Consider the following 15,828-nt stretch of genomic DNA (forward strand, 5'->3'; position numbering starts at 1 on the left):
TGGTGATAGATTAAATAAACATACATTAAATTTGAGAAAGTGTACCACACATTCGTAATAGGTTTATTAATTTTATTGCTAAAAAGGCACAAGTACAGGCATCATGTTATTTTACCATAAATGATAGCACCAAAAACTGATATCTCCAAAATGTTTCTGTTTGATAGGCACTCACTTAGACACATATTAATGGACAAAATGGAATAAAACATCAAATACAGAGAGAGAGAGAGAGAGAGAGAGAGAGAGAGAGAGAGAGAGAGAGTTTATCATAAAGTAATAATTGTAGCATTTCCCACACTACACCCAGTGCTTTAAAGATTCTGGATATTCTTGATCAAATCAGCACATGTGACAAGTGATGACTTAATACAACAATACAGAAAATTTGAGTGAATGAACTACACAAACAATACAAACTATAGATGTGCCTTACTTAATACATGATGTGACATAAATACAAGACTAAATAATGCAGGATAACATGAGGTGGATAATCTTAAAAAAAATCTATGTGAAGATTTTTGGTAGTGTTTGGTTATATCAGTACAGACAGCAGTCATATAAAACAAAAATACGTTGTTGCTTTTTTCCAGTGTTGTAAAATAATAAAGGCTACAGCATTTCAATGGAGTCAGCAGACTGACAAATCAATAGTGGTTATCAAATCTATGATCTATTTTCATACAATTCATCAAAACACTTGGTTTCTCGTTGACATGTACCAAAGGTTTACATAAACTAACAAACGCATCACTTTGGGCAGTCTATTCGGATTTGGAATTAAATAAATCGCACTTGACAAATATCAGCATGGCACACCGGTGATCAGGCCAAAAGTACAGTAAATTAGACAATGAGGCAGAGCATCAAAAACCAAATCAAAATACAGGGACGAACATGTCATCCGATAATTGCACTTAATAAACGTATTTACATCACTCGCCCCGTCCAAAGTGTTGGCACTTATCCTTACTTTAATACTTTCATGTGTTTTTACTGACATGACAAAATAGCAGGTGCAGTGATACAAACTCTCCATTCGTTTAAACAAAGTGGCTGAGCTACCACTGAGCCGTTGTATGATTCTTACACAGAGCGATGATTTAAAACTGAGATTGTAAAAGTAAGATCTGATGACACCATTATGTGTTGTTCATTAATGTTTGAGGTAGCTCAGTTGTGAAATGATTTACACTGCATAGCTGGCAAGCATACTTTCCCTTTTATCCTCATGGTCATACAAAAATACATTAACATCATGTCATTACAAATATTTATAGAAAACGTTTCTTCTTCTCATTAAATACTCTACTGTAGAAGGTCAGACTTCAGTGCCGTCATTCAGGTTGTTGTGCAGTTTGACCTCCAGATTGACCTGTTTGATCTTGACCCCACTGACCTTGTAGGTCTCTGGGTTCTTGTTGAGGACGTTGACGTTTCTTACAGAGCAGTGCTTGCTGTTGAGGTTTTTCTCCAGACGTTCTATACAGACCTCCACCTTTGTATTCAGAGGATAATCCTCCACTGCCTTCACAGGCCTCTTTTTTACAATCCTGCGGCACTTTCTGACCATGAGGCAGACGGCTAGAAGGACCAGGAAAAGTAGGACGATGGCTGCCATGCCACCCCCAATGGATCCTCCCATCTGGGGATTGAAGGTGCCCGATGGTTCCACCTCAAGCTTCAAGGTCTTCATATTGGTGCCATTCTTGACCTGGTCACCTTCATTGTCGTAGATCAGAGATTCATCCAGCATTAGACGACCTGAACGGTCCACCAGATCTCGGCGACTTCGTTTGAGCTCATAGGTCACTGAGCGCTGGATTCTGGGAGCAGATATGGACTCGGGTCCAATAACGTAGATGACTTGGAGGTACCACTGGTGCCCTGCCTCAACCTAAAGAAGAGCAAATGCAAATAAGATTCTAACCCCAGCAAAATAACCCATTTACATACAGTACATTATATCCCCTTTATAATCTTGTCCTTTAGCCCAGTTCCCTATAGTCATGGCACACTGTCAGCCTGGCATCTTTTACTAAACAAACGGATCAAGGCACTTCCCTGAAGGGTACAACTGAATAGCTCTGGCTTTGACATTTGTGTCAAAGAGAAGGTCTGTTTAACAACTTGACTTTTTGGTGAATCTTGCAGCCACTGACCTTATAAAGGGCATCCACCTTTACTGTGAAACCGTCTACACCTGGCATCGCAGACAAGGACTGGAGATCAGGAATGTCAGATGCAAACTTGGCTTCAAATGGAACATCATGGAAGTAGCGATCGCAGACGTCAGGCTGCTTCCGGTCCTATGTGATACATTATTTACAATTACTACACAGCTCTCAGGAATACTTAATCTGTGATCTATTATTTGTACTGAAATTCAGCTGAAAATTACCCTCAGAGGACTCCAGTGTTACTATTATTGCAATACTGATGGCATGTTTGTCTTGATCAACGCTCTCTCTTAGAGGAAGCTTTAAGATAATATACTTCACCGTTCAAAATAGTGGAGTAAATAAAATTTTTTAGTCAACCAAGGTGCATGAAATTAATCAAAAGGCTTCTTGAGCATTAGAGACATCTTTCAAAAAAAAAAAAATAAATAAATATATATATATATATATATATAAAAAAATCATATAAACCCCAAACCTTATATTTGAAATTCTTTTGTGAAAATGGACGAATGTACATTACCTCTTACTTAATTATTAACTGTTGCCATATTTTTTCTTGTCTTTTCATTTTCATTGCATTTTTAAAATTCTCTGCTGTCAAATCATTGTAGGATATCAGACCGAATCAGACAATCTAAGATTTGGTCAAAACGCATCATCATTGCTGTCAGTCTCAATATTAGGTCCAAGATACTCAAAAACAGCTTGAACTTCAAAGTACTCCTTGACAATTTCCATCCACAGAAGTGTATGAGTTAAAACTTAACCACACCATATGAATCTTGTTAGACTGGTTAAACTGGTCTGGACTTGTTACAATAGACACCTACCAGAAGCAGGAACTTGTGTTTTAGGTGCTTGTTCGGTTGAATGCAGCCATACTGAGGGCCTTCGTTGTACAGAGTGCCTGTGGGGTCGAAGAAGGGCACATAGCCATCCCGTCCTGTACACAAATATACTTTCTCTAGCTGCAACTTATAGGCCGAATTCAAGTTCTGGTCAGGATTCCACAGCACTCTGCCATACAGCGTTTGACCTGCATAATATCAAACAATGAATGAGTGAAAGCATAATAGTGGCGGTAATTATTTGTTTTCATTACTTTGCTAATTTTACCCATCGAAAAGGCTCCTTTATAGTCCATCTCAGCAACAGACATGTCTGCGAGAGCAGGATCCATTAGAAAGACTTTCTCATTATTGCAAAGCTGAAACTCAGTATTCAGAGAGTAGACTACAGGAACAGGGCGGTTCGTCTGCTGGAAGGCGATGGGCAGCAGGAATCTATGGATTGAAACAGTGTTAAAAGCCCTTGCGTGATATTGAATATTCTTGTTGACTCACACAAACAGTCTGCACCTGATGAAACCTGTAAAACGAGTCTACTAAAAGTGGATGACAACTGCAGTATCATTCAAGCTTGCTGGCTCTGCTCAGCAAAAACGTTTCCAACACAAAAAGTAATTTAAGAGTCCTCCAGGAGTTATCAATGGAAAAGCACCATGGTAACATACTTCTCTGGAGCATGGGCCGTGCAGGAAAGAGGCTTATCCCCAGAGTCGACCCATGCCTGGGTTGGCTGTACCGTGCAGGGGATGAGAAAGACTGTGTACTCCCCAGAGTAGTCTTTCCTAGAGCACAACAGAAAGCACACGGTCAGTGGTATTAAGATGGATACGCTTCCTTAATGTGACAGCATTAGACTTCACGCTGCTAACCTGCTGTAGGAGCTTGTGGCTCTCCAGAGCTGGTAGGGTGAATCAAAGGACTGTGCGCTCCACATCAGCTGCAGGTCAAATTCGATGCCTCCCAAGTGATCTGGAGCCATCAGATGAGATTTCTGTCCAGGGAGGGTGTGATGTTCAGGGACAAACTGACCTAGAGCGAGAAGCAAGTTTCATCAGTCACTCATAATTCAGGATGTCAGAAACGTATTTGGACACTTATGCCACACTTCAGAATGCCTCATGGTTGGATATTCTAATGCAGAAACGCTGAGACTTTAAGTTAGTATTTCAATAATTTAATGACATACTGTATTTGCATGTTCATGGTTTTATGATTGTTATTATTATTAATAGTTTTAACTCTAATTATAAAAAATAAAGACAGAAATATATTACTGTTGTGAATTACAATTGTATAACAATAATAATCATCATTTTTATTTAATAAATCTTGTCTTAAATTCTTCCATTTCAAACTTTTAACATTTAAATGATCTAAATGATCTTTTTTTTTTTTTTTGGAATACTGGTTAAATGCTGTAAACATCTGTCCATAAGAGCATTGGAAATTATGCAAGTGTATAAATAAAGTAAACTTAGAATCTGAAAACACTGGCTCATGAGTTGCTCATGTGTAAACGAACACAATGCCACTCTTCACTCTGAAACACATAATGCAACAGATTATATACTTTTTAATTAAATCTCAGCCTTTGATTTACTGTTATTTACCTTTTTGATTCACACTAAGCTATTATGCAATTATATTTATTTTTTTTATTTTAATTAATTGTGCAGATTCATTTATCTATTTATTTCAATTTAACATTTGATTGAATTAATTATTAACTTTTCATCAACTCACGAACCCCCTGCAGTTCCTTCATGAACCCTGGTTTGGGAAATCCTGTTCTAATGCAATGACATTCATTCATTTTTAAGGGTAAATAGTGTCTAAATACAATTTTAAATGTCTCCAGGTAAAAACATCACGTTATGTTCATAAACAAAAAGGAAATGAGAACAAATTGCTAAAAAGAGAAGTTACAGACCTCTAAACTTGGCGTGGGTTTTGAACTCAATCACCAGTCGTCCATCATCCCTAATGAAGATCCGAATGATCTGTAATCTAGCTGACAGCACGCTGTCTGTCTGGATGCCTAGAGTAAAGAAATGTTCATAAGCAATCAGTTAACATACTTGCGACATACTTGCGACACAGTTAGGTGATGACAGCAGGTTATACAACAGATTGTGCTTGAGTATGTCCAGTTTCTTTGGGGCTGGCGATGAAACTAAATGTACCTGTTCTCCACAAGACTGTGTCGTAGAAGAAAGAAAACTCCATCTCTGTGTGGTGCTCCAGGGAGGCCCATCCACGAGGAGCCGTCACATAGATGTAGGACACATAGAGCGGTACCTGCACCGTCAGGAACGACTGAGCCGAGTCTCTGACCTGCAAAAATGCACCCCAATTTCTGCCACATCAGATTCTGTCTAGACATGAATATTTATACATCATTTGTGCTGGGATGCAAATCATGTGTGCACACGAACCTGAAAGTCAGCAGTTACTGATCCTCCACATACATCAATAAGCTCCGTCATGTCATAATACGCATCAAATGTCCATATGCAGCTTTTCAGATTGAGATGCTTGTATAGCTGGATGGTTCTAGGTTCTCGAACACTGGGGTTGAATTGGTATGGACGGTCATATCCGGGACCCAGGGATATGCTGTCATACAACACATCATCCAAGAAGCCGGTTTCTGGGGGAGAATTGACAACATATTTTCCCAGTTGAAACATATGATTACTAATTGTTCTAAAATTTGCAATATTATTCATATTTAATTAATTATTTATTATTCATTAATTAAAAAATGATTAAAGCATTTTTCTGTAAAGATTATTGGAGGCAATTTCGCCAACTAAGTCATGTAGAATATCCACCTTATTTTTGAATGTAGAAGTAAACTTTCCTGTGAATGCACAAGACTTCCAATTCATTAGCCAGTATAGCCACTATAGATAAATAACTAGAAGAATAACAAAGTGCAAAGTAAATAGTAAAACTAATTGTATTACAAACCAGTGTATTTATGGTTGCGATACTACATTAAAATAATATGATAACAAAACCCTTTTTTTTTTTATATAAAGTGGCATAACGGACTGTTTTTGTACAGCTAAAACAACTGGAAGCAACTGACACCAGAAGACTTCAAGTCACATTCAAGTTGACAAAAACAAGGTGGATAAAACAGGTTTGTATCCACTGTCCCTGCTTTGATCTCTCACCAGAGATGCCATGCAGATCTTTAAGTGTGACCAGGTTGGAGCAGACATGCTGCTGACGGTAAATAGACTCGGAGAGCAGGAAGTGTAGGTTATGCAGAGGCATGGTGGACACCAGTGGAAGCATTCCATCCTGATGAGGGATCTGCACTGAGATATGGATCCTGTTCCGAGAAAAAAGGTATTACTCACTTGATAAAATGCCGTTTTCTTCTTTGAATTACTGAACATAGGCTGCAAAATGGGTTATTTTTAATCTGCAGTTGTCTAACAGTTTTATTTTTTGCTGTTCCTTCGAACGTATACATTTTTTTTTATCTTGCTTGGCCCAGAGGCAAACATCATCTAGTGCTCTACAAAACTTACAGCTGCAGTTTCAGTCGAAAAATGTTTTAAAAACCTGTTTCTCAGAACCCCACTGGGATCTACGTCTGTATTCAATCATTTACTTACAAAAAAAGTCTCTTCTGACCTGTTTGGATGCTCTTTGTGTTTGACATCCAGGTATTTTAGAGTGGCAATAAAGGACTGGGCCTGAAAGCCTCGAGCGGTTCCTGTAGTGACGGGGGTGTGGCATATTGATCCCTCAGTGCCAATAGTGACTATGTTGCTCCTCAGTGGAGTTCCCAGTTGCCCGGCTTTATCTCTGGCCTGAGCTACGCAGCGCACATGGAAACGTCTGCTGAAATAGATACTGTCCAGGACCTGTGAAGAGAAAAATATTTATTTAACCACAGGAACCCAAGATAACAAGTGAAAATGCTTCTAGATTATATTGCATAGAAACATTTTAAATATGGCAAACCACATGGCTGATTGCACTATTGGAAGTTTTAGTTAACAGCTAGATTAAAAACACTGTTCGGAAATATTCAGTTTAGTATCAGATTTAATATCAGACTGACCATGTGATTGACTGTGGTGTAAGGTGTGTTATCTGTCACTGTCTCAAAGGGTGATCGTGCTCCGCTGGTGTCTGTGGGAGTTGCAACCTCCCAGCTGAAGTGGACGGAGGTCTGGTTGATGCCTGCTTCCTCACAGCGCTCTCTCATGACTGAGTATTTGGGGTAATAGGGGTCGCAGGGAGTCACACAAACCAGAGGATATCCAGGAGATGGAGATTTCTTACTGCCCTCTTTAGTGACCTCCTGGACGTAGTCATAGTCTGACAGAGACACCACCTGTGAGGAGAACATGAAACCAAACTTCAAGAGCATGATTCAGTCAAAAGAGAGTTGTGAGATCTTACAACTCTCACTGAATCTAATATTAAACAGAAAAATAACTTTTTAAATTTATAACTGGTTATAAAACATGTTCAATGATAGTAGAATACTATACTGATTTCTACAGGGACATTTGTAAGATCTATGCAATGATTTCATTTGTTTGTCACAATAACGTAGGCTAATGTCTTAAATGATCTACATTTCAGGACTTTTCTCAGGAAAGCGATATGGGAAAAAATAACATTACCATTCAAAAGTTTTGGGGTCAGTAACATTTTTTGACTCTGAAAATTCAGCTTTGCCATCACAGGAATAAATGACACTTTATAATAAATGAAAATATTATATATTTTACTTTTAATATGGTATTGTATGTGATTTGATTAATATGATGCAATTTTTTTTAACTGACAAGTAGATTTTGATTTACTAAATGTCAGCCCTACAAGCATCTACTGTCTGTCTCTTACAATGGGTGGTGCTGGAAGGATGAGACTTCCTGCAGCTTCTTGATCTAAGATGGTGACTGTGGTCATGGTGATCTCTCCAAGCACGGCTTCAACAGGGTCGTCTGGACCAAGAACCAAAGAGAAAGATTCATGCCACTCTCTGTCCTCATTGGACAGGATCTCTACCTTAAAGAGGATGTGGTCCACACCTGAGGAAATCATTACAACAGAATTATCAGATTAGAATGAAGGCGTAGTCTTACAATTGAAAAAAGAAAGAAAAATAAATAAATATACTTACCAGGGCTGAACTTAAGGACTCGACTCTTGGGGTTATAGTCTACACCTGACTGGGCTGATCCATCCCTTGTGCTGCATCTGATCTTGGAGGTACGGTCAAGGTCTCCTTTACGGATTACCTTGATATTCAAAACCTCAATTCCATCTGGACCAGGGGGCTCACGAACTTGGTACGAGGCTTGTTCAAATTCAATCGTAGGAGCTAAAAAGCATGATGTGCACATTTTTACATTTATGCACTCGGCAGATACTTTTATGCAAAGCAGCTTAGTGCATTCAGGCAATACATTTTACAAGTAAATGCATACCCTTTGAATTGAATCCATGGATTCATGTTCCAAGAGCTTTCTTTGAAAATGTGAATTTGTTTAAACCTTTTATGTTTAAGATTGTGTGTTAAGCAACAAGCTAACTACTCACCATCTTCATCATTTGTGATGGTCAGAGTCACAATGTCGTTGACTCCAATCATGGCTCCAATCCAGTGGTCACCCTGTGGGCTTCCAAGGTGGACCTGGAACTCCTCTTCTGGCTCAAACACAGAGTCATCTTGGATCAATATGGTACAATTCTTCACCTGCCAATCAGAAACAAGAGGCTTTGGCATTCTTTGTCTGGTATTGTGCGAAAACTTCCATACAGAGGCCATATGAAAACAATACCATATCATAAAATTACTCTGTTCCACTCTGCTGACATAAATTCACAGAAGTTTGGTTAAGTGATTAAAAATGAAACATGGACAAAAAGAAACCATACCTTTTCTCCTTTTTGGAAAGTAATCCTGGAATCATCTGCATTTATCCTCTCTTCAAAATCATCCATCACCATAGCAGACATTGTGCGTGTGAAACAACGGACGGAAGACTTATAGGACAGATCTCCCGTCCTAAAAATGGGGATGTGCAGAACACCATCTTTTTCCTTCACCGTATATGTCAGCTTGTCAAACTGCATGCTAGGTACTGTAAGAAGAAAGCACTGACTCCATAAATATGTTTATACAGTATAATGTTAATGGATGTTAATTCACAGACGCAAGTAAACGCACTGTCTTGGGTGGTGTCAGTGATGTAGACAGAGGCTTCATATGGTTCAGTCAGGACCGCTCCGTTGGGAGAACTAAGAAACACGATGAAGGACTCTTTCCCTTCGATTGTAGGGTTCTGAATGTCATCCATTATGGTCAAACTACATGTCTAGAAGAGAGTAAACATGAGGTCTGTAAACACCAATAGTCTTACAGATGTCAGAACACATAAGAACAGTCTAGTTTGATTACCTCTTCGGTCTTGCCTGGTCTAAACTCCACCTTTTTGGAACTTGGGATGTAGTCAACGCCGGGCGTAGCAGAATCTTGTTCAGCAGGACGTGTGGCACACCACACAGAGGTTACTGAGGAAAGGTCACTGCCCTGCCGCAAAACAGGGATTTCAATGGTGCCTGTAGGAAAATACCTCAGACTATCAATATTGTGTAAGTATTGGAAAAATTAAAAACCATACAAACACATACATACAAAAATTTGGGGTTAGTATAAATTTATATTTTTATTGAGCAAGGATGCATTAAATTGATCAAATTTGACAGTAAATACACTGCTAATGTTACAAAAGATTTCTATACCAAATAAATGCTGTTTTGAATTTTTTATGCATCAAACCATCCTGAAAAAAATGTATCACTGTTTCTTACAAAAATATATTCTTGTGGAAATATTAATATACCCGCAAAAATATGAAGCAACACAACTGTTTGAATTGTATTTTTGTTTTTGAATTGTTCTTATTTCACTCCATCCTTATAATAATAAAAAATAATTCTTAAAATCCCCACCATTCAATTTGTTAATGAAATTGTTTAAAAGATTTTTGGAATGTCAAAATTACCCTTCTTTATATTTCAATCTCCAAACTAATAAATCAACCACCACATTTTAAAACAAAACTGACACCGATGATACTACCTTTAAAAACCAAACTGCACCAACCTGCATCTTCACTGAAGGTGAAGGACGCGTTGCCCAGGAAGACAGTGGAGGCATCATTTGGCCCATCTATGATGACTTTAGCCACGGTGACATCACCCATCCGTGCAGTGTCTGAGGCGTCCGACAGCACCAGCTCAAACTCCTCAGAGAGTTCATACTCGCTGTCATCAATCAGCTTTACGTCACAGGTAGACATGCTTACACCTGGGCCAAAGATGACTCTGTTGTCACTGCTCATGCCACGGGTCTTATAGTCAGAGCCGGACTCGAGAGCATGCAGACTGCTGCCCCGGGCTGACTTAGACACAGTGTAGCAGAGGGCTGAGACTGTGCTGCTGGTGTCCCCTAATTAAAACACAAGAGATAACCCATGACGATGAAGATAATCAGTTTAAAAAGAATGCTAATTTGTAGTCCTATCATCAATACACTATTTTTTACAGTAGTGTTTACATATGAACTTTTATTGACTGATCTTCACAGGTTCTCAGAATAAAGCAAGTTTTTATGGATTAACCATGTAAGGAGCAATTTAGTTGAGCCATTTGTACAGGGATAGTTCACCCAAAAATGAAAATTCTGTCATTAATTAACTGTCATTCCAAACCCGTAATACCTTATCTTCAGAACACAAGTTAAGATATTTATATTGAAATCTGAGAGCTTTCTGACCCTGCATAGACAGCAATGCAACTGACATGTTCAAAGCCCAGAAAGGAAAGGACATTGTTAAAATAGTCCATGTGACATCAGTGGTTCAACCGTTATTCAACCATTTCTTCTCTTCCATGTCAGTCTTTGACACGCGTTCACAAGAGTACCACAACGCATATGTGAAGACTGACACGGAAGAGAAGAAATTGTTAAATAAAGTCGCTATTTTTATTTCTTATGGTTGAACCACTGATGTCACATGGACTATTTTAATGATGTTCTTACTATCTTTCTGGCCTTGAACGTGGTAGTTGCGTTGCTGTCTAAGGAGGGTCAGAAAGCTCTCGGATTTCATCAAAAATATCTTTATTTGTGTTCCGAAGAGTCTTACAGGTTTGGAACGACATGAGAGTGAGTAATTAATGACAGAGTGTTTTATTTTTGGGTGAACTATCTTTTTAAAGGAATGTTCCAGCTTAAATATAAAAAAAAGCAATTTTACAATTCTGGTCAATAAAATGATAACTATTTTCATATTATGCCCGTTGACTCGACAAATTGCTGATATTATTGAAAATAGGATTTACAACATATGGACATCAATTAAATAATTTTTATTTAATCTTTTTTTTGTAGAAATTGGTTCCACTGACCCTTTCTCTCAACAGGAGCAAAGATAAAGCCTGTGCTCTCATTGATGTGGTAAGTCTTCTTATCAAACTGCAGGGTGGGTTCATCCTCCGTGTCATTGATATTGACTTTAGCGCGGGTCACTGACCCCAGCAGGGCGTACACTGGCATACTCACTTCCACATTAAAGCTCTCAATGTTCTCAAAGACCTGATCATCGTTGATCACAATGGTGCACACCTTGGTGTCTTCTCTCTCATCAAACTGAACCTGTGGAACCACATTAAATAACATTTGAATGTAGTTGACTTAATCTATCAATTCAAAGAATAACACTTTGAAATAATATAGAATACATTAAAACGTACTTGTCCAGCATACTCAACATAGTCCTGTTGTCCGGCCCGAGAGCCCATGCTGGAAGTGGAGGTGGCCGTGCCTTGCTCAGTACGACACAGCACAATAGCATACTGGTTCAGATTGCCAGTCCTCTTCACTGTGACTGCCACGGTTCCATCTTTTTCACTCACATTGTAGCTGCAGACAGAAGACACACATTAATGAAAATGAGTTTCATTAATTTGTAATATCAACAGGTTGACAGGATGAAGACTCAAACTAAATTTGAGGCAGCCACACCTCTTGTGCTCAAAGCTGATAAGAGACCACTGGATGTGGAACACATTGTCAGTGACGATGTTGGGTTTGCTGTCCTTCACAAGGAACCTGAAGTTGTCCATGGTCTCCTGAACACTGTCCTCACTCAGAACGTATCGGATAAGGCCCAGGTTTATGTCAGCTGCAAGACAGAGAAAATTAAGATTACATACTCCATATGTTCTAGAAGAATTTGATGCAGGCGTATTTAGTAGGTAACACAATGTGCACACTACAAGACTGAAGCTTGATGTCCTGCACACATTTAGAGCCACTGTTTTTAGTTTTTGTACAAAACGAATCACAGACTATGTGCGACAAGATCATTCTCCTCCCCTACTGTGGTTATTATCCCAAAATTTATTTTCATACTAATTCGATGCCAGAGTTGATTTTTGAAAACAGGTCATGAACAATATGGAGGAAGGCTTGTGGTTGTTTTTGCACAGGACAGGAAAACCAAACAAAAAGACAGTGGGCGACGTGGGCAGCAGTTTGATGTTTTTTTGTCTCTTAGCATATCTAATTTGTTGTGGATTAAAAAAGCCTGTGTCTATCCGTTGACTATGCTTTAGGAGGTTTTGTTACAGAATAGCTTCAGCCTTGTAGTGTGCTCGTGGCTTTGGGAGGTGTCAGTAATACCTTGCGTGAAAGTGGTAATGGGTTTGCCAGGATTGAGTTTACTCTCCAGGAAGCCGTGTTTAGCTTCTGTAGTGATTTCATAAGTCAGCTGGCCATCATCTGTGTCCGGATCAATAGTGAGAAGCTCTTTCTTGGTGATCAGATTGGTGGCCTAGAATCCCATTTCACATCAAAATGCCATTCAGTACTTTGGTATGGAAGTGAATAAATTCATTCACTTTTGCACCAATGCAAAACAATGCCAGTAGGAGGCAGAAATGTACCACTGGGTGAATTCATTGAGCTCTTATGTGATTATAAATACAAAACAGTGACCTTATTTTCCATGTACTCCAGCCACTGCAGGCCGAGGTTGGTGACAATACGAGGGGTCCCGTCGTCAACAGGTAAAATATCAATTTTAAACTTCTGTGGCGCGGCGGTGACAACCTGACACAAAGGATATTATTTGACATTTACACACAATGTAAACCCTCCTAGCTGATACAAACCCTGTTTCATGCATTTCCATAGTAGTAATTGCTTCTCATTTACCAACAAGGCTCACTTTAACATCCATTCAATCCCAGATCAAACCTATTTAAATTCTGATGTGGCTTTCTAAAGCTTTCTAAAGTGCTGAGTAATGGTGTTCTTAGCCTTTCTGAATAAACACTGTCATAGGGCTGCTATTTTGTCATCTTATGACAAGACGAGGTGTCCCTTTTTCAACGTCCACTGAGAGACCATTTACCTCCCAGAGCAGCTGACAGCCAGCTGACGCAGCTAGAAGAGGAAAAAGCGACTGCTGATGGATGGAGTTATTATGATGGAAGGAGAGAGAGTAAGAGCTGACATGTTGCCTAAAGGATACCTGTAGGTGATTTATATTGTAATATATATTCATGTCTTTATAGATATAAAGAAATGAACAATATTCAAATGCAAAAACTTTGTGTTCATACACTATCAGAAGAAGGGGTACAATTTACTAATGTTTACTAAAGTTTATTATGCTCACCAAGGTTATATTTACTTTATTAAAATTACAGTAAAAACTGTAATATTGTGAAATATTACTATTTAAAATAACTGTTCCATTTTAACAAACTTTAAAAATGGAATTAATAAAAGTCATCGCTCTAGTCTTCAGTGTCACATGATCTAAAAAAAAATCTAATTTGGTGCTTAAGAAACATTGCTTATTATTTTTAGCTTTTAAAAAAGGCTTAATATTTTTGTGGAAAATGTGATACACTCACTGATTAATTAAAATTCCAAAAGAACAGCATTTTTTTGAAATAGAAATCTTTTGTTTCATTATAAATTTCTACTGCCACACTTGATCGATTTAATGTATCTCATTGATAAAATATGTCTTTTAAAAAATAAGATACTGATCTCGTTTTTTTATTTTGAACAGTAGTGTATACTGTTGAGACCTTTCAATTTAAATTTCTTATTAAATAGTGTAAATTTACTACAGACTAACCTGTAGCAGTTTTTGGTTGCGAAATATATATTTTTTACATGTACAAATTATTTCCACAAGGAGATCACCCAGCAGCTCTCACTTAGTTTCCCAAAGAAGATAAACAGGGAAAGCAGAGGTTGTTTTTGAAAAAGCTGTTAGTGAAGCCAGCAGGGGGTGCTGTGTGGGTCATAATGTCACAGTATAATGCTTTAAAAAGCCACTGTCCTTCAGATAACATGTTAATTTGAGGTCATGACTCTCTGTGGTCATTAAAAATTCCCAGGGTGTTTTTTGAAAAGAGTCGGGTATAACCCTGGCCAAAAGAGGGACATTTTCTCTCTGAATCATCTCTGTGAGTATTTTACTATATTTGGAGGACATTTTCAGAAATATGGCCTTCTACATACATTACTATTACTATAACACTGATGGCAACTGGACACATGGAAAAACTCAAATAACACAGGAAGTTTACTGACCTCTTTTCCACCCTCTTCGATGATGAAGAACATGTTGGTACCATCACCGACAGTGAAGGTGAATCGGTCTTTGAGGGAGTTACTGCCATCATGGCTGTAACTGATGCGGTTCTGATAGATGTCGTCCATAGTGAAGGTGTTAGTCTGGCGGTAATGCTGACCATTACTTGTGCGCTCAATGGTCCCGTGTCGAGGAGCCTGAACGATAGTGAACGTAACAGAGTCCTCCTAACAGAGAATTTAAGGAAGAGAGATCGTCAAACAGGTCTGAAATTAAGTGAAATTGCCAGTAAGAAGTACATGAGCACTGATGTTTAATGTAGCGGATGTCAGTTGTGAGCACCAGAATATATAAATCGAGCCGGGAGACAGTAATTTCCCTCTCGCTCAAAGTGTTCTGTAATCACTCTGGGTTTTCCATTTCAATCATGACAACTCTCTGAAGATTTTAGCATGGATATGGATAAGACAATGTTAATGTATTTGGTCTTGGCGGAATAGATCTGCTACACTGCTGCTGAATTGCTGCTGCAGTTGTAGATTATTGCTGCTGCTGCAAGCAAGTACGCGCCATCTAGAGTTTCATGACTGAACTATATATTTATCCATCTCCTCACTCACATCTAGTCTACTTAAACTAGGGTTTGGGGTCATAGCAAGGATGCATTAAACTCAAGTGACAGTAAAAACATTTATAATGTTACAAAAGATTTCTATTTCAAAATAAATGATGCCCTTTTATTAACTTATTATTCATCCAAGAATCCTAAAAAAAAAATGTATCACAGTTTCCACAAAAATATTAAGCAGCACAACTGTTTCAACATTCATAATAATAAACAGTTTCTTGAGCAACAAAACAGCATAGAATGATTTCTGAAAGATCATGTGACAAAGCCTTGCCATTTTAAAATATATAAAAAAAAACTGTTTTTATTGTAATAATATTTCATAATGTAACTATTTTTACTGTACTTTTGATCAAATAATTGCAGCTTTGGAGAGCATACTGTAAGAAAAAAAATCTTACTAACGTACAACATTTAAATCCAAGCTTTGATGTAAATCCTTACGTTTGTTCGTTTTTTAAATGTTTTATAAATAATACATGAAGCACAACCACGGCATAACT

General features: G+C 38.2%; 1 protein-coding gene across 1 annotated transcript in view; it reads right to left on the reverse strand.

Moving 5' to 3' along the window:
- Positions 1–65: 65 nt before the first annotated feature.
- Positions 66–15,828, reverse strand: part of LOC107663364 (extracellular matrix protein FRAS1-like) — a 139,290-nt gene continuing 123,527 nt past the window's right edge. Inside the window, exons 50-74 of the mRNA XM_016453574.1 lie at positions 14,697–14,924; positions 13,080–13,193; positions 12,765–12,915; positions 12,105–12,264; positions 11,834–12,002; positions 11,489–11,735; positions 10,182–10,526; positions 9,474–9,634; positions 9,243–9,390; positions 8,951–9,156; positions 8,612–8,768; positions 8,193–8,393; positions 7,913–8,100; positions 7,119–7,394; positions 6,686–6,918; positions 6,217–6,377; positions 5,470–5,684; positions 5,218–5,368; positions 4,965–5,072; positions 3,904–4,063; positions 3,700–3,816; positions 3,303–3,469; positions 3,017–3,222; positions 2,166–2,312; positions 66–1,900 (exon numbers count right to left, since the gene is read on the reverse strand). Of these exons, the coding sequence (XP_016309060.1) occupies positions 1,325–1,900; positions 2,166–2,312; positions 3,017–3,222; positions 3,303–3,469; positions 3,700–3,816; positions 3,904–4,063; positions 4,965–5,072; positions 5,218–5,368; positions 5,470–5,684; positions 6,217–6,377; positions 6,686–6,918; positions 7,119–7,394; positions 7,913–8,100; positions 8,193–8,393; positions 8,612–8,768; positions 8,951–9,156; positions 9,243–9,390; positions 9,474–9,634; positions 10,182–10,526; positions 11,489–11,735; positions 11,834–12,002; positions 12,105–12,264; positions 12,765–12,915; positions 13,080–13,193; positions 14,697–14,924 (4,992 nt within the window). The 3' untranslated portion in view covers positions 66–1,324. The remainder of the gene's footprint in view (positions 1,901–2,165; positions 2,313–3,016; positions 3,223–3,302; positions 3,470–3,699; positions 3,817–3,903; positions 4,064–4,964; positions 5,073–5,217; positions 5,369–5,469; positions 5,685–6,216; positions 6,378–6,685; positions 6,919–7,118; positions 7,395–7,912; positions 8,101–8,192; positions 8,394–8,611; positions 8,769–8,950; positions 9,157–9,242; positions 9,391–9,473; positions 9,635–10,181; positions 10,527–11,488; positions 11,736–11,833; positions 12,003–12,104; positions 12,265–12,764; positions 12,916–13,079; positions 13,194–14,696; positions 14,925–15,828) is intronic.

This window comes from Sinocyclocheilus anshuiensis, unplaced genomic scaffold (genome assembly GCF_001515605.1).
Source record: "Sinocyclocheilus anshuiensis isolate Anshui unplaced genomic scaffold, SAMN03320099.WGS_v1.1 scaffold1531, whole genome shotgun sequence".
In the NCBI taxonomy this organism is placed as follows: domain Eukaryota; kingdom Metazoa; phylum Chordata; class Actinopteri; order Cypriniformes; family Cyprinidae; genus Sinocyclocheilus; species Sinocyclocheilus anshuiensis.